The sequence below is a fragment of the Physella acuta genome, unplaced genomic scaffold (assembly GCF_028476545.2).
Source record: "Physella acuta isolate Inbredline_101_S28 unplaced genomic scaffold, ASM2847654v3 ptg000658l, whole genome shotgun sequence".
Taxonomy (NCBI): domain Eukaryota; kingdom Metazoa; phylum Mollusca; class Gastropoda; family Physidae; genus Physella; species Physella acuta.
In genome coordinates, this window is record NW_026732177.1 from 880,937 (window position 1) to 900,121 (window position 19,185).

Genomic DNA, 19,185 nt, shown 5'->3' on the forward strand with positions numbered 1-19,185 from the left:
TTTAAAATTCTAATTTGAGACGAAAACCCAAGTTTCTTTGGTAACGAACTAGTTACCAATGGAGAAGGGTCTGTGGGCTGCACTCAACCAAACCAAACCAATATCCCATTTTACCCACTGCACCCTATATAGTTTTTAATGACTTTCTTTGAGCCGAATAGCGCCAGTCCTTTTGGAACATCATATTCTGGCCTTCAAGTGGGAAAGGGGAATACATTATCAAGTCGTGTTTTGTGGACGCTAACAAGGGAGGCGGTGTGGTTGGCTGAGTGATAAATCCGCGCAACAAATATATCATACAAACACAATTACAAAAATAATAACCTAAATTGATACATTTCAGTCAACAAAACATAATTTTTTAGAAAATGAAAGTCTGAAAATACACAATTCACTTAAAATAAAACAACTTACCTAAAAAAAACATGTGTATTATGTTCTCCACTGATCAACCATGTAAATGTTTTTCTATAAATATAGCCCAGTGGAAAACTTGGACTAACTATATATCCATATTTGTGCCGCAAAAATGTGTTGCTTGTTCCTGTTAAGTAAAAAGATATTATATATATATATATATATATATATATATATATATATATATATATATATATATATATGTATATATATATATATATATATATATATATATATATATATATATATATATATATATATATATATATATATATGTAAATATTTATTTTAATATACACACGTTACATTTGATATCAGGTAAAGTGTTACCTTGAGAGAAGAACTCTCCATAGAACCCCGTATAAGTTGAAGACGAGTCTGTTGTAAACGTCACGTGCATGTGTGTGGATGTTGACGCCACCACTACAGGAGCCACACTGCCACAGAACGTTCCTAATGTTCTAGAACTTGTACTAGAACCGTCGTAAACTTTCACATAATCTGATACACATGATTTACCATCTCCTTGTGTTTGTAAATATGAAATGCTGTAAAATATATAGTCATATAGTGGACATTGACTAGTCCGGCAACAGAGGTTTATCTTATCCATCATTCTATAAAAGTTGACCTTTGATGCTGCTTTACTTACCATTTTAATCCCAAGTAAGATTTCAACAGAGTATTATTATTTAAACGAATAAAAGAGGCCTTCAAACTGGCTATTGTTTTAATCATGAAGAAGTCTCCAGAAAAACAAAATCGGGTACAACGAGTGGTCTGGAGTAAAATTGATTCTTTAATGACACACACACACACACACTCACACTTACACTCACACAGACACACATACACGTACGCACAACGCACACACACGAATACTTACACTCAGACACACCAACCCAATAACAAATAAAAAACGCGGATGAAAACCAACAGCGCAATTAAAAATGTAGGATGGTTGAGTCTGAATAAAAAAATCAACGTAAAACATTCAAAGTTTATGCAATCAACTCCCATTTAACACTATATGGGGGTGGGGGAGACTAAAGCACCCAGCAATGCAACGACCGTATGAAGATGAATACTAGATTTTCCAAAGAAAACAGCGATGTATTGACTATATACATAGGAAACCACCTAGCATAAATGCACACAATCTTCACTGAATCATCAGGTAAAAAAAAACAAATTGGTCAAAAAATATAGCGGAGACCCGACTTAGAGATCGATACCAAAATGAGTTGCTGACACTGGGACGACCAGCCAACTACATGTAACATTAACGTATAACCTACGGTTATATGAGATCTCGAGGCATAAAATATCCTAAGATTCCAAAGAAAGATAGCTTTAAAGAATTATATCTAATAATTTTTTTTTAGACAGTCAATTTTAAGATGACTTACTTTAAAACCAAATACGTTCCTATACGAGTGACCAGTGTCCATGACAATGTTTGTGAATTTAGATATTTTAAAGGATATCCTGGACTGGCCAATTTACCCGACTCATAGAGGGTCTTGTCTTTACCTGTTTTAGTAATAGGTGAGAAAAGGAAAAAGAAATAAGTAAACACGAGCCGACCCGCGGCATATCATACGCCGCTATTTAGTTATTTTATTTTCTACTTTTCAGTAATTCATAATTTGTGAATTCGACAGTAACAATTCTGCCACTGAATATATTTGCTTTAAAACACTATCAGTAGCTCTTTAAGGACGATAACCCCCCCCCCTTTCACCAGCCCCTACCCCCTCCCCCCTGAAAGAAGCAGCCTCCTCTTAGTTACTTCCCCTAAGTTTAAAATCGTTTCAAACTAAATTATCTGCCCCTAATAGCCGTCACTAAACCCGGCTCTACGATTGTAAACATTTAGCGTGAACGACAGCTCACCAGACCATGTAGGAGTGGGGGCAGGGGCGGAACTACAGTGCCGCCAGACCCCGCAATGCGGGGGGGCCCACGACGTTTAGGGGCCCAATTCCGACCAAAAAACAATGAATTTTCTTTTCATAAATAATGTTTTTTTCGTGCACCCTGATAGTAGTTTTGTAAAAAAACAAACAGGTCTACTGTAGCAGTGATTGTTCTACAGTAACTAACACACACTGTTGCGTAGAAAAATATAAAATCTACAAGAGCCCTACTTTGAAAGATAGGCAAACGTTCACACTACTTCCATGACTTACTGCACTTCATCAAAACACGGGTGCCCATAAAGCTCATTTAAATAGTTTTGTACTACGTAAATTAAAGAGCCATTTATTCTCTTAATTATTATTTCAATAAAGCATATTAAAGAATCCTATAGCTATAAAAATGAATGTATTCAAAACTAATAATATAAATACAAAAAAATCATAAAAATAAACATAACGCGAGAAACCATTTCAAAATCAAACTTACGTGTTTATATAAATTTGATCAGTAAACATATAGACGTTATTCAAACATTAGTAAAACACGATTATTGCGGGCACGAAATGAGTTCACATTACCTCCCTATTTCGTAAAGTTAAAAATAATCATATATATTAAGAGGATTAATTTCATCTCTATTTATTTAAACTCGTGTGTATTTCCATTTGGAACATTGTGTGTGTGTTATTTTTTTTCTTCACATTTTATACATTGTAAGTACTTTTTTCTTTTTTATTTCTTGTGTGTGTTGCCTGGCCCCGGGTGGGCCTCACGCACAACTATGTCGGAAAAATACATCAAACGGCTATTCCTGCCTAAGTTCGGCATGGCAGGACATGCGCCAAAAACTCTAGAGATTTTCATAGAAGAGGGTTTTTCTTTAGCTACTCTCACAGCTGACGAACTAAAAAGAGAGCTATGTATGTTATGTAGCCTATCACCAGTTGAATTTGAAGTTCTGTATAACTATGGGACACTGCGTAAATGGTATGTCACCATTAGATCAAAGGAACTATATGAGAAAATGCACCTAAAAGAATTTCACAGAGATTTGCCACCTGGAGTAACATCCAGATACAGAGTGCAGAGAATATAAATAACCCACGCCGATAAATCTGGGCAAAGGGGCATGCTGAAATGGCTGCCTTCCAAGACAAGTGACGATGATATAATGGCGATTCTGAAATCTATAAGCAGTCAGGACTCAACACCAACATTTAAGAGAATAGACCAATCAAATGTGGTCCAATTCACCATCTCTCTGCAGAAAGAAGATGTGGAGAGTGTGCCACACTATATTATACTTACAAATGAGGCCAACAAGGAGAGTAGAGTCCTTATAATCCTCAATGGGAGGAGGATGCAATGTTGCCACTGCAACACAGACAGACACCTGCCTAAAATGTGTGAGCATTTGAGGACTCGCGCTCTTGACGGCGTCCAGCTAGTAGATGGACAGTACAGGGCAATTGAGCCTTGGGATGCAAATGATAAAGAAGAAGTTAGGGAGCATCTAAGTAACAATAGAAATTTCTTAAAGCATTGGGATAGTTATGATGTTGACGGAGAAAGACAAAATGAAATGTTTAGAGAAGCAAGGCACAGAGAGGTACAAGATGCCTTTGAAGTAGATGGCCAAACTGAAGCACATCATACTACTGTAGCACCGCAGCAAGTTAACGAAAGCGTAACAGAAACCACCATAGAGGCCGAAGCCATGGAGACAATAGCAACCAGGAATTCCATAGTAACCGGGTCTCAAAAAGATGGGAATCACGAAAATTTGGAGGCTGTCGACGAAACAATAACTAATATTCTTCAAGATAACTCTAGTTCAGAAAACATAACGAAACCGCTAAAGGAAATTAAAAGCTCACAAAGTATATCAGCAACAAAGGTATCAGGTCAACTGTCATATAGTCAAGCAATCAGTTCAAGTAAAAATCAATTACCTACAGTAAAGCCACCTCAAAGGTTCGTGACCAGGGCCCAACGGGATAGCAAACCAACGGCTGGAAGGTTTGGAATTAAAAGACCACCACCATCCAGCCCTCCAGAAACAGATGTTCGAAAGAAAACCCCAAATAATTCATGCTAACTCTGGCAACATTGAACATCAGGGGGGCTAGGGACAAAACACATTATATAAACAACATAATAAATAAACACAATATTGACATCCTACTTTTACAGGAAACTAAAATTGGAACTACAGAAGAAGCAAATAAACTAGATGCATAATTAATATCGACAGTCTCAAGCTAAACATCACTCCATCAGCCCCCAAGTAATTTAACATTAGAACAGTCTTCTGTTTCCCAGGTTTTTAAAAGTGCACAACCTGAATGGTAGAAAGAGATACACACCTCACCCTCCCCCCCCCACACACACACATTTCCCTCCACTCAACCGGACTGGCGGATTTTTCAAGGTAGCGTGCCCTCTTTGCCAAGGGTCAATTTTATGTCATGGAAAGTTTTGGAATGATAGATCAGTAATGTGTATTACAGAGACACTTCTCCCACGGTGGTTTCTATTTCTGTCTACAATGTGAACTTTTGACTCCTCAGCTAAGGACAGAGCACAGTAAACTAAGCAGTCAAGAGAAACCTAGTTTGCACACCTTATTTTAGTCTAGTTCTTATGCCATTTTATTTTCTCCATTTGATTATTATATATGCAATTGATGTTCATGTCTTTGATGCTGTGTAAAATCTATCAAATAAATTATTATTACTGATTTTAAAAAAAAAAAAAAAAAAAAAAAAAAAAAAAACGAAATGAGTTCGGACACTGAACGTATTTAACAAACTATTTAACAGTTGAGGTTGCTGTGTAAATTATAATATTTTTACTTATTATTGTTATAAACCATAATTCTTTTAAAGTTTTTAAATATCCTACAAAAATATAGGTATATTTTTGCATTAAAAAAACAACCACGTATTAATAAATACCCAAAATTTTACAATTCTCATCATTAAATCAAAATATTTCAAAAAAAAAAAAAAACAAAAAAAAAAAAAAAAAGAAATGAGTTCGGACTTATTGTTGTCTGGTTCGTTATCTCAGAGTGGTTATACATTGCTATAAAATAGATTAAAATACTCAGGTAATAGACTATTTAAAATTTTGAGAAGCGGGCTACTTATATATATATATATATATATATATATATATATACATATACATATATATACATATATATATATATATATATATATATATATATATATATATATATATATATATATATATATATATACATATAGGGGGGGCCAAAAAAAAAATTTTTTTTACGGGGGAGCCTTTTTTTTCTAGTTCCGCCACTGAGTGGGGGTAGTAGGGAGCGCGCTTACAGCTTGTTTTCTAACGTCTCCAAGAAGAGAATTATATATATATAAATTGTAACAAACGCTTTATAGTACACAGAGAGGTTGTAAAAGTTGCCATCGTAGGGAGGAAGGAATCAGTTTATTCATAGATAATATTATAGATATCAATCCATGCTAATTATAACTTTTTAACAATAATTTCCTCTTCCACATCCGTACAAATTTGCATTCACATTTTGCTAATTATATTATTGCAACACTAATTCCATTCACATTTTCTTTTATTAGCGTGATTTTAATTTATTTTTTAATTACCTTCCTTGTCAAAGTTAGAAAATAGTTAAATTAATTTAATTTTTCTACCCTACTGTTATTATGTTATTAAAATGTATCCACTTTTTCTGGGAATTTAAACGAAAATGATATTTGACATTAATCTTTTTAATATGTTTTAGCAGTCTGCGTGTATTTAATATTTTCTTGACGTTATGCGAAAGAAAAAATCATAGGGGGCGAAATATAAAGTTTGAGCGAAATTTCTGCAGTTGAAATCGGTTAAGACTGCCGATGTTTCTCGTTTTCTTTCATTTTCGTCTAAAATGAGATAGTGAGCATCGGCATGTCTGGTATGCACGTGGTGTGCTATTTTGTTATTTTTTTAAAAATGTATTATTGTGTTTTCTAAACCCGTGGCGTGTGTTTCGGACCACGTGGTTTAGGTCAGTGTGTTTAGGAGTGTTTCCTAAACTGGTGTGAATGCGTGTGTGCATTTACCTGATTGTTTTATGATGTGTTATTGACTAGGATTGGCTTAGTCAATAGTCAGTTGTTTTAGACAGTAATTAGATTAGTATATTTTAGTTGCCTCGAGTTTTAGGTTGTTTAAAATTAATGTGTGTGCTGTTTCGTGCAACGTCATGTTGAGTATCGCTTGCTTTGTGTCTGCCTTCATTGGGGCCTTAGCGGAGTGTGTTAACTTTAATGTTATCAATATGGATATTGTTTATGTAGACCAATGGCTTCGGGCTGCTCCTTGTGTAGAAAAGATTGGTTCTACAATGAATTTGTTTACACGTTATTTTTAAGTTGCTAGTTCTTGATTAGACAGTGGTTAGTTGTGTTTTTGAGAATTGCTTTAGAACTGTAATAGTAGGAATTAATTTTACTCGAGGCTTTAGCTAGATAGTCTTAGTAGGTAGCATTTTGAACTTGTGTATATATTTATGTATATATCTGCCATTACCATGCATTTTCCTTATGTTTTCCTTTTATTTTTCTCTTCCCCCCCCCCCCCTTCCAGTGAGGTTGCTTGGGCAACTTGGCTGGGTGTTTTGTTATATATGAATTGTTTTGTTTGATGTAAAAAGTTTGTTGTGTACGTATTTTCTACGTAATGTATTGTACGTAACGTATTGTACGTAGTGGTTTTACGTAGTGTTTTGTTTGGTGTGGACTTTTGGATGTCGAGAATGGATGAAGGGAGGTTTCTGTGTGTCAGGGCCTGGACCATCCTAGACATAAGTCGGTGCAACACCAGCAAATGGTCGAACGTAATGTTTTGTTGTATATAAACTGTTTTGTTTGGTTTTGTTTTGGTCTGTTTTGTGTCAGTTTTTATCTATTCTTTTTTTTATATTTTGATTGGTTCCATGAAATAAATTTTATTAAATTGTTAAAAGTTTTTTTGTTTTTAATTTAGACTAAGGTTAGGTTATTAACCAGCCTGGGTTTAGCCGGGCTTGCACTGACCGGACAGTAGTGATAGATAAGCCTAGGGAAGGGTAGATAGATTTTAAGGTATCCCCCCCTAGCAGGGCTTACAAATTGGTAGCACGAGTGGGGTCAGTGCTTTAGTCTAGTTAAATTTTTGTTTTTCTAGGGCTAGTGTAGTTTAGATACATTTTTTTCTTGATAGGCCCTTTATGGAACCATTTGTGTTTAGTTTTTGTTTAGTGTAGGAATTGTTTGTTGTTAAAACACCCAGTCAGGTTGGCGGAGAGATGTGCATTGGTGAGCCTCCAGTGTGCTAGGCGGGACAAGGCGCGGTGTGTGGCGCGTGATCTGGTGTGTGAGGCAGACCTACTATCGAAAGGCCTACAGCGAACACCCCTTGACCCACAAAGAGGGCTACTGGACACCCGCCACACAGGTGTGTGGAGGCGGGCAACAGCACGAGAGCCAGTGGGGCAAGGCGGTTGCGTCACCACCTGGCCCAACCAAGCGGACGCTCCCTACCAACGAGAGGCCTATGACGTCAATTCCTTGACCCACAAAGAGGGCTACTGAACACCCGCCCCACAGGTGTGTCGAAGCGGAGGCACGATCGTTGGGGGCGGGTAACAGTCGGAGAGCCAGTGGTGAAAGGCGGTTGCGCCATCTCCGGACCGACCTAGCGGACGCTCCACCGGTGTGCCGACGGTGACGCAAGACCAGAATGCGTGTACAGATGAGACGTTGCAACGGCGTGTCATTAGTAGCGGGCGGGTCTAGGCTGACCCTCCCCCCTCGTCCTTCCGGATGAACGACCGACAGGACTAGTAGCGCGGATCAGCCCTCAGTGAAGGGAACTCTATCTTGGTGCCTTGAGTTTTTTTAGGGAGCACAGAGACGCAAGATTAATGTTATTGTACATTGTTTCGTTTTTCTTGCATTCAAGCTTATAGGCTTGGTGTAAGAGATGGGTGCATGTTTTATTTTAAGATTGTTTTATGCAATTTTTTTTGTCTTACAGGGACTGTAAGATTTTAAAAAGGGGTGAATGTGAGCGGGTGAATGGATTATTTTGTATTAATTTATTTGGTTTGAATCTGTGAGTGCATGGTGGTCCAATGGGGAAAGGCCACGGGGTCCCCCTTCCGTCGGAAGCGGTCAGTATAAATTGACGGGTCGGATGATTTTCTTCCTTTTTTTGACCCGCGGCGAGATGTAGGTCGGGTCAGATTTCTGTGTGGGCGCGTGGCGCACCTCACGCGTGGAGGTATTTGTTTTTTTATACTTTATCTTTATGTGATTTGTATGAATGCGACTGCCGATGTTTCTCGTTTTCTTTCATTTTCGTCTAAAACGAGATAGTGAGCATCGGCATGTCTGGTATGCACATGGTGTGTTATTTTGTTATTTTTAAAAAAATGTATTATTGTGTTTTCTAAACCCGTGGCGTGTGTTTCGGACCACGTGGTTTAGGTCAGTGTGTTTAGGAGTGTTTCCTAAACTGGTGTGAATGCGTGTGTGCATTTACCTGATTGTTTTATGATGTGTTATTGACTAGGATTGGCTTAGTCAATAGTCAGTTGTTTTAGACAGTAATTAGATTAGTATATTTTAGTTGCCTCGAGTTTTAGGTTGTTTAAAATTAATGTGTGTGCTGTTTCGTGCAACGTCATGTTGAGTATCGCTTGCTTTGTGTCTGCCTTCATTGGGGCCTTAGCGGAGTGTGTTAACTTTAATGTTATCAATATGGATATTGTTTATGTAGACCAATGGCTTCGGGCTGCTCCTTGTGTAGGAAAGATTGGTTCTACAATGAATTTGTTTACACGTTATTTTTAAGTTGCTAGTTCTTGATTAGACAGTGGTTAGTTGTGTTTTTGAGAATTGCTTTAGAATTGTGATAGTAGGAATTAGTTTTACTCGAGGCTTTAGCTAGATAGTATTAGTAGGTAGCATTTTGAACTTGTGTATATATTTATGTATATATCTGCCATTACCATGCATTTTTCTTATGTTTTCCTTTTATTTTTCTCTTCCCCCCCCCCTTCCAGTGAGGTTGCTTGGGCAACTTGGCTGGGTGTTTTGTTATATATGAATTGTTTTGTTTGATGTAAAAAGTTTGTGTACGTATTTTCTACGTAATGTATTGTACGTAACGTATTGTACGTAGTGGTTTTACGTAGTGTTTTGTTTGGTGTGGACTTTTGGATGTCGAGAATGGATGAAGGGAGGTTTCTGTGTGTCAGGGCCTGGACCATCCTAGACATCATAAGTCGTTGCAACACCAGCAGATGGTCGAACGTAATGTTTTGTTGTATATAAACTGTTTTGTTTGGTTTTGTTTTGGTCTGTTTTGTGTCAGTTTTTATCTATTCTTTTTTTTTAATATTTTGATTGGTTCCATGAAATAAATTTTATTAAATTGTTAAAAGTTTTTTTGTTTTTAATTTAGACTAAGGTTAGGTTATTAACCAGCCTGGGTTTAGCCGGGCTTGCACTGACCGGACAGTAGTGATAGATAAGCCTAGGGAAGGGTAGATAGATTTTAAGGTATCCCCCCCTAGCAGGGCTTACATATATATATATATATATATATATATATATATATATATATATATATATATATATATATATATATATATATATATATATATATATATATATATATATATATATATATATATATATATATACCATTTCGTTTAAGTAATCACGATTAAAATAAAAATATGTACAGCGTAAATTATTTATCTATTCAATATGTTAAATCTTATATTATCTTTGTATTTCTCTGAATATTATTTCTTTCATTATGAATTTAATTTTCAGACACTACACTAAGCGCACAGTGTAATCAGAGTCTCTTCCAGGCGGTAGAAAGTCTACCGACCCCCCCCCCCCCCCGCACCTCCTCCCCGACCGAAATTGAATTGATATAGAAAACATACTTTTACCAGTGTCCGCCCCCCCCCCCCTGGTAAATGTTGTCCGCACCACCACCACCCCCCTCCGGAGCAAAAAGTCTAGAAGATACACTGAGGCTAATTAGCAGTTGTTTTTAATTGCTATCTACCTTGTGCATAAAAGCTTGCATTAAAACCTGTATATGTGACTGAGCGGTCAGTTTTAAACACAATGAACATCTCATTAGAGGTAGACACTATCAGACTATGTTGTGCGTGCTTGTCACACAGTCGAGGGAAAGCCGCTGATGTTGTGTTAGAACCGTCGTAGATTTGGATGTAGTCGAGTGGGCAGCCGGGATAGCTTCCTTCTAATTGTATGCTACTGATGCTACGTACAGAAACACACACATAACAGGTTAGTTAAACAAGGTCTTGAAACATGTGATTGTAACATCTGAAAATGATTCTCTTTTGATAGTGAAAAAAAACCAACATAATAAAAAGTGAGTGTCTTACTTGAAGTGAACAAATGTTCCTGCACTTGCCCTGATTAACCACGAAACGTTTACGTTGTCGTTGTATCTGTATGGAAAACCTGGACTGAACACATAGCCAGAGTCAGCTTGGTAAACGTGCAACGTTTCTGGAAACATAAGAAGTAAATTCCTATTGTGGGTTCTATTTGTTCTCCTCACTATAAAATGTGTCCTATTTACAGTAGCGTAGCGAGGGGGGGGGGGGGGGTACATGTTTCCGGGCGCCGACCCTAGGGGGGGGCGCCAAAATGGGTTGGAAAAAAAATTATAAGCTCATTTTAGCTGCAGTTTTGAATTATAACTGTCAAAGTCAAGACATTTAACGGCTACGATCTTTTACATTCTGATTTAACTGTTTTCTACATTGACAGTGTAACTGCAAAATAAATGCCCTTAAGAAACAGTGACCGGCAAAACCCGCTTTCCAGCTTTTCTTATATTTGGTGGGGGGGGGGGGGGAGGGGGAAGAGAGAGCGCGCTTTTTTGCCGATTAAAATCGAAAGGCGGAGGTGTAGCTACGATTTTTTGCGTCAGGGGACAAACTGTAAAATTGGCGCCCCAGCCCTGTCCCCGTTTAATCGAATTTCTCTATTACACTAAATAAGGCAAACAATATAAATTTTAATTAAAAATTTTATTTATAGAAGCAAATTATACAAATTATACTACATGATCCACTCAGTCAATGTCGTAAACTGGTTGACATAGTCTACAAAAGATTTATTTTTCTTGATTTCACAGTCGCAAACTGGTCAATTACGCAATCAAAATCTGTTTTTTCCAATGTTTCTCTTTCAACGCTAAGAAGAGCAAGATCACTGAGACGACCTTGACCCATTGGCGCACGTAAATGCGACAAAATAAGTTTCAATTTGCTGAAGGACCTCTCGCAGCTTGCAATTGAAACTGCTATTGTTAATAAAAGTTGCAGTGAAATTCGTAGATTTGGAAATACATCGTTTCCATAAAACACAATAAAACCAAGAAGATCCAAAGGAGTTTCTGGTAGAGCTTCATTCCGGTTTCTGAGCAGCATTCTGCAATCTCTAATTTCTGTGTAAAGTTCGTGACCATTGATGCCCGTGTCGTAGAAGTTTTCAAAATCTGTGCAATTTCGACGAATTTTATCGACATCTGTGTCGGATAAAAGTGTCTTAACATCCAGCAGAAACCCAAATTTTGTGTTCAGGTCTTTTAGTCGTGAAAAGCGTGTTGACATCTCCTGTTGAAGTCGATCAAATACCCCTTCATAACGCGCACAATTTCTTCTTCTGATGAAAGTCCAGCATCTCTTGACAGTTCTCCAGGCATCTTCACACGTCGTTTAATTCTTCTGTCCATCGCAATCCCCCAGGCTGTGCATTTTGTTTTGGCGTTTTCAACAGCATCTTGGCTTAAATCTTTCCGAAGCCTGACCAATTCTTGTTCAAAAGATTCAATATCAGTTGCTGCTTCCTTGAAGTTGATAGTAGGGTCATGTAAGCGCTTCTGTACACGATCAATTTTCCCAAGAATGACATTCCAGAAATGTAATAAAACTATGAAGTTAAAATTCAATACGCACGTCAGTAACTGTTCTGCGCCACTTCTGGTTTCATACGTCATAGTTGTGTCCTCCGACAATTTTTCTAGAAGCCCTACTAGATCATCCAGTCCTTCATGGATAGATTTAACAGCTTCTGATATGCACTCCTGTGTGTTTCACACTCCTGTTTTACTGTGATAGGCATAGCTTTTTTAAACTCTTCCCAACAAATTGTTGAATGAGAGAAAAATGAATATATGCTTTCAAGTGTTCCAAACAATGTGACGACAAGTGGATCCTGCTTAGCTGAGTGTACTCCAGCTAAGTTTAAGCTGTGGTTATCACAGTTGACAAACAATGCTCTGTGATTTCTGTCACATATTCGTCGTTGAAGGCCAGATATAAGCCTAGTCATCACAGCGGCATTGTCATAACATTGTGCCCGACAGTCAGCTAGAGGTATGCCGTCAGATTTCAGTATTGTCATAACATTGTGCCCGACAGTCAGCTAGAGGTATGCCGTCAGATTTCAGTATTGTCATAACATTGTGTCCGACAGTCAGCTAGAGGTATGCCGTCAGATTTCAGTATTGTCATAACATTGTGCCCGACAGTCTGCTAGAGGTATGCCGTCAGATTTCAGTATTGTCATAACATTGTGCCCGACAGTCGGCTAGAAGTATGCCGTCAGATTTCAGTATTGTCATAACATTGTGCCCGACAGTCAGCTAGAAGTATGCCGTCAGATTTCAGTATTGTCATAACATTGTGCCCGACAGTCAGCTAGAGGTATGCCGTCAGATTTCAGTATTGTCATAACATTGTGCCCGACAGTCTGCTAGAGGTATGCCGTCAGATTTCAGTATTGTCATAACATTGTGTCCGACAGTCAGCTAAAGGTATGCCGTCAGATTTTAGTATTGTCATAACATTGTGCCCGACAGTCAGCTAGAGGTATGCCTTCATCTTTCAGTTTCTCGACGATGACTCTCTTTAGCCTTGCTGCATCTTTTGAATGTATCTCGATATAACCTAAAATGTTTCTTTGATAGTTATTTTTTTAGTTTGAAAATCCACATCCACAAATCTTATGACCTGCGAAAGCTGTTCCCGATGTCCTAGATCAGGAGTTGAATCAAGTAAAAGACCATAATATTTGTTTTTCCTGATATCACTCAACAATTGTTTTTTTTACAGCCGACGCAAGTATGTGAATAAATTCATTCTGGATTTCTGGTGAGAAATATGAAACTGATTTTGGATTTTCTTCTGCGTGTTGGATGTGTTTTGCCAACAGTGGATCGTACTTAGCTACAAGTTTGATGAGCGCGAGGAAGTTTCCAACATTTTTATCATCATCCGCATTCAAATTTTCCTCATGGCCACGTAGTGCCAAATTTTGCGAAACTAGAAACTTAATACAATTGAGTATTCTGTGCAAAACATCTCGCCAACGTTGTTTTTCCAAATTAATCTGAGCTTGAACCTCTGCGTCTATTCCAGTACCATCAACTAACCTTCGTTCAGCTTCCTTCCAAGTAGTAAAGGCTATGCGGTGGCTAGAATTGTTTTCATGTGATTTTAACTTTTCTGGCTTTCTCCACTTGTTGAAACCGTTTGTTAACTCAAACGAAGCTAGTGAGTTTGAAGTGGATGATGTAAATAATAGACAACAGAAACAGTAAGCAGCTTTATTGGTTGGTGAATATATTAGCCACGAACGATTTACTTCCTCTCCATTTGCTAGTCGACGTTTAAACCACGCTGATGTAATTGAACGTTCTCCACATACTGATGCTAAACTGTCTGTGTGCTGGAAAGGTAAGGATCCAAGAGTAATCATTTCATTGCGAAGAGACTGTGATACTTTCGATAGCTTTGTCGTTTCGTCAAATTCTAAGTAACCAACATCGTGAAACCTTAGTATAGCAGGAACCACATCATAATGAGTATTTTCAAGTTTGTTATCAGAAAATTCTTCTGTCTCATCTACCCCGTTACTGTCAACAAGTTCATCATTATGTAGGACCTGTTTAATGTTAACATCATGGTCTTCAGTATTTTTTGAGTTTTTTTCAGCATACACAGCAACGTCTGCATGAATTATGTTTTTCTCTGCGTCCTCATTGTTTTCAACGTTATCATCTACAGGCTTTTAAATAGGTGGTTGATAAACATCATCTTCTGATTCTGAAGAATAGGGGTTTTCAGATTCAGTTACATTCTTCTTGGCTTTCTTTAAAAAGCTAGCAAGTAATGTAATTGAATTTTTTGATGCTAATCCGGCTTCCTTTTTTCTTTTACGACATTGGGCCCCACTTCTTTTTCGTCCTGACTTGACTGACAAAAATTATGATTATTTCATTATAGATATATTACTGAATGCACTGAAGAGAAATAAACCGGGAGTGATCTCCCCTAAACTTTCTCGAATATTCTTATATAAAATAACAGGGGATGGGAACTCGGGCTATAGACATGATTTTTAATCCATTTTAAATACTTAAAGTTTTAAAAATAGAATAAAATCTCGTAGACAAATTAATTGCACACCAAGTGAACGCGAAATAAAAAAGCGCATAATAGTGCGCAATATTATTATTACTTTTAAAATTTACATTAGTTTTTTGAGAAATCGGAAGTAGCGTAAAGTACTACTTCCAGTCAACGGAAATGACTCAAAATTTAATAGAAGGTAGAGAATTAGATCTTTTACTTACGTATGAAATTTCATTTATCTATCTGAAATAGTACTCAAGTTATAGGCTTTTGAAAAATTCAAAGTAGGAAAAGTACCACTTCCGGTTATCGGAAATCGCTCAAAAGTTGATACGGATCTACGATTTTGATTAAATACTTATATATGAAATTTCATCAACCTAGCTGTAACGGTACTCAAGTTATCGTGTTTACACACGGACACACACACACACAGACACACAGACATACGGACAGAATTGCAAAGCCCAGTTTTTCAGACTGGATTACGCATAAAACCTCTTAATTTTGATAATCTGGATTGATAATTTTTGCCCGATTAAAATAAGTCCTCTATACTTCGGATGTGATGAAGGACTGAGGTGTAATACGGTGAAAAGTGTTAAAATTTCAAGTGATTTTTGTGCACGATTACAATACTTTCTCTATACTTCGTATATACGAGAAAGTAAAAATAAGTGTAGGCCTAAACTATATCATAGTGGCGTTGGTATAGTCACTGTCACAGTATAGTGCTACTACAATCAATAATTAAATAAAAATATCGATGCAACAAATTACAGATAAACTTTGTTAACCCGCCACGGTTAGTCCTGCTTTTAAGTATGACTAGGGGCGATTATGGTGTGCTAACAAATACAGCTCACCCAGTAAAGGAACAAATGACCTGCCGTGTCCATGACGTTATCATAGGAGCAGATGTGGACAGCTTTTTACTAGAAGAAATACTAGTAAACACTACTAATTTAATTAACACTTTAAGCAGACAACATACAGCCTACGGCCTACATTTACCTTTACCTTTTACCGTGGCATCAAAACTAGGGTTGCCAGGTGTCCAGTTTTGAACTGGACAGTCCAGTACTTGAGCAGACTGTCCAGGATAAAATAAATATAAATACTGGACAAGTATATGAATAATTACCCCCCTTCTTCTGCTTTGCGGCTTACCTGAGAAGGGAAGGATGGAAAGGTGTCCAGTATTTTCGGAAAAGGTATCTGGCAACCCTAATCAAAACTATTTTACTTCCCCTATTTGTAACTTTAAAAAAAATTGTACAGAATGAACCGCTCGTGATACAGAAACAAGAAAACAGCGTTAATAAAACTTTTTCCCGCTTTCACCGGTATCTTCAAAATCGCGTTTCCAAAAAGACTTCCGTTACTGCGCGCAAACGAAATTTTTTTCGGCCGACCGCGGTATAATATACATACACATATTCATATATATATATATATATATATATATATATATATATATATATATATATATATATATATATATATATATATATATATATATATATATATATATATATATATATATATATGGGGGGGGGGGGGGCGCCAAATTAAAAGTATGTCCCCGGGCGCCGGAAGGGGTCGCTACGCCTCTGCCTGTTTAACCCCTTGACGCCGACAGTCGAGTTTTTTTTTTTAGCGCATAGCGTTTGCGCATTGGTACATTTATCCTACTGCTGCCGGTCGTTGTGTATTGGGTACATCCAAACGGTCTTATCGGTACCAATGGTCACATTGTCAAGTCGACATTTATGACGTCACACTCTCTTGACTCACGCGCATCGTAAATTTTTTGACTTTGTGAATTCAGCCTACTTATATTGATTATTATTACTAAATAGGTGATCCGTTTTTGCTACAAAAATACTAATAACTTTATTATTCATTCTTTTATGTATATAAACAATATAAATCACATATGAGAATAATTTTGGAAGTTATCTGCTAATTACGGTTTGTCGCATTTTCGCGACATCCGGCAATAAGACAACAAATGAAACTTGGGTGCCAAGCAGATATAACGAAATACGATGCATCGCCAAGCTGTCATTCATTCAAGTATGATTATAAATAAGTAAAGGATTTACAATATAGTCTTCGCCTATATATAAAAGTGCACTTTAGAACGTTACGGTCTATGTGGTAGGTGAAGTAGAGTTCACCTGTTTCATTGACATTGGCATCAGGAGAGAGTGAGCGATGCTGGAATAATGTAATCATGCTGCTGGGTACAATATAACTAAATTAGCTTTGAAATAGTATTGTAAAATATTAGGAGAACATAAAAAATAAATAGACAACAGGAAGTGAGGTGGTGGACCATTATCCTGGATACCACCAAATAAAGGTCTTCACAGTGACCCTGACAATAATAACACTGAGCATAGACCTACACCTCGTAATAAATACAGTAAGGTTGAGTGCTGACAAACATACCCTTTGCAGTGCTATTGAATGCCGACATTAGTGGCATTATACTGGTATTTAGTACCGACAGAAGTGTTATTGAGTACCCACATCTTCAGCACTGAGTACCAACATCAGTGACACTGAGCAATCACAGTTTGAGAACTAAGCACTCACAGCAGTGATACTGAGTACCCACTGTTAAGGCTGAGTACCCACATCAACGTTATCAATTACCAACAGCTCCAGCGCTGAGTACCCACAGCAGTGACACCAAGAACCGACTGCAGTAACACTGAGTACCCACAGCTTCAACAGTGAGTACCCACAGCTTCAGCACTCAGTACACATGGCTTCAACACTCAGTACCCACTGTTTCAGCATTGAGTACCCATACCAGTAGTAATATGTAGCTACAGCACTGTCATTGATAATCAATAGCAGAATCAGTCGAGTACAATAGCCGTAACACGAATCGGAAACATTGGGTACTATCAACAATAGCAGTGAGTACCCACACCGGTGGCACTGAGTACCCAGAGCAGTAGTACGAAGTACCCATGCATTGAGCATGGACGAATATACAACAGCTGAACACTGTCATTTAGGACAGTATTTGTTCATGTGTTTTTTTTTTGTTTTTTTACTGTAAAAATCAATTTATTTCAACAAATGGCATTCCAATTAAAAAAAAATTTAGGTAGTCCTTGATTTCAACAAACTTTATAAATTTTATCACTTCATCTTAACACCGCCACAGCATTTTTTGTTTCAATGAGATGAACAGATCTAGGACTCCAGTCAGAAGTAATCCATAAAAAATGTCTATAATAGTTTTTAACACTTCATCCAGATTTGAAGAGCAGTATAGCAACTTGTCCCAAGTAGAAATAGATGAAGTGTTTTGTTTCATGGGTTACGTAGCTGCCAAAGTTGCGCCCAACAATGCAATGCCATGTTGGGTTGTATTTCTTATCGAACTCTTTCTTAATGAAGGCAGCAATGTCTTTTTCAATGTTGTATTTTTCCAAGGCTTGTGTAGCACAGTCCACAGCATCTTGCTGCATATCCTCAGACATATCAGCATTCTTGATTACGGCTTTTCTTTCAGACATGGTTACTTGGTTATATGAATGCTAACTTGAAGTTTGTTTTAAATTTAAGACGTGCTGAAATCGTCTTCAATAAGTAAGCTAATGTGGTTTTCCCTTAACTTCTTTAGACTAGGACTAACGGATGAATGTGAAATTTTGTCGTGAAAATGTGAAAAGTATTTGTTCATGTGCTTTGTGTGTATCTAATATATAAAGCTCAATTCTGTATGTAAAAATAAATATGTTTGTCGTTGACATACTTCGATGGATTAAAGTGTTAGATAATTAAAGTCCTTATGGTCTAAATTTATGAGTTAAAAATTAATATTGAAAGTTTTGGGAAATAATTTTCATTTATCAAACTGAAAGTAATAATTTTCGGCATGTTCATTAAACACAAGTTTTAAAAAAAATATCATCTTTTACAAAAATTATAATTATGTCTTTATTTAGTCCTATAGCACTTACTTCCCTTTGATAAATTAGGAAAACACAATTACTTCCCTTTATAAAACCATTGCATTAGTGGAAAAGAATTTACTTTTTATTACTTTGTTTTGGTGTTGGGAAAAAAATAATTACATAATTAGCGGGGATTGATCAAGTGCAAATGTTGTAGGTATTTTACGGATAAGCTTGGAGTATTATAATTGTTCATTAAATTGAAACAGGCGTGTTCGTTTAAGTGAGTGCAAAAGACTATGAATAAGTTGGGGTACTATAGTCGTTCATTAAGCTAAAACAGGTGATTCCGCCCCGGGCGTTTATGTTCGTGTTAGTGTTTTCTTTGTGTTTAGGTGGGTTTGCGTTAGT

General features: G+C 37.1%; 2 protein-coding genes across 2 annotated transcripts in view; both read right to left on the reverse strand.

The window, feature by feature from the left end:
* Positions 1-700: 700 nt before the first annotated feature.
* Positions 701-19,185, reverse strand: part of LOC131948752 (cubilin) — a 32,938-nt gene continuing 14,453 nt past the window's right edge. Inside the window, exons 7-10 of the mRNA XM_059310432.1 lie at positions 10,808-10,934; positions 10,459-10,679; positions 1,827-1,950; positions 701-965 (exon numbers count right to left, since the gene is read on the reverse strand). Coding sequence (XP_059166415.1) covers positions 701-965; positions 1,827-1,950; positions 10,459-10,679; positions 10,808-10,934 — 737 coding nt within the window. The remainder of the gene's footprint in view (positions 966-1,826; positions 1,951-10,458; positions 10,680-10,807; positions 10,935-19,185) is intronic.
* On the reverse strand, positions 17,952-18,524 carry LOC131948703 (dynein light chain 2, cytoplasmic). The gene has a single exon (XM_059310370.1). The coding sequence runs from the start codon at positions 18,391-18,393 to the stop codon at positions 18,124-18,126; it is 270 nt and encodes an 89-aa protein (XP_059166353.1). The 5' UTR covers positions 18,394-18,524; the 3' UTR covers positions 17,952-18,123.

Coding starts and splice junctions, on each gene's coding strand:
- LOC131948703 (XM_059310370.1), bottom strand. CDS start 18,393: ATGTCTGAAAGAAAAGCCGTAATCAAGAATGCTGATATGTCTGAGGAT.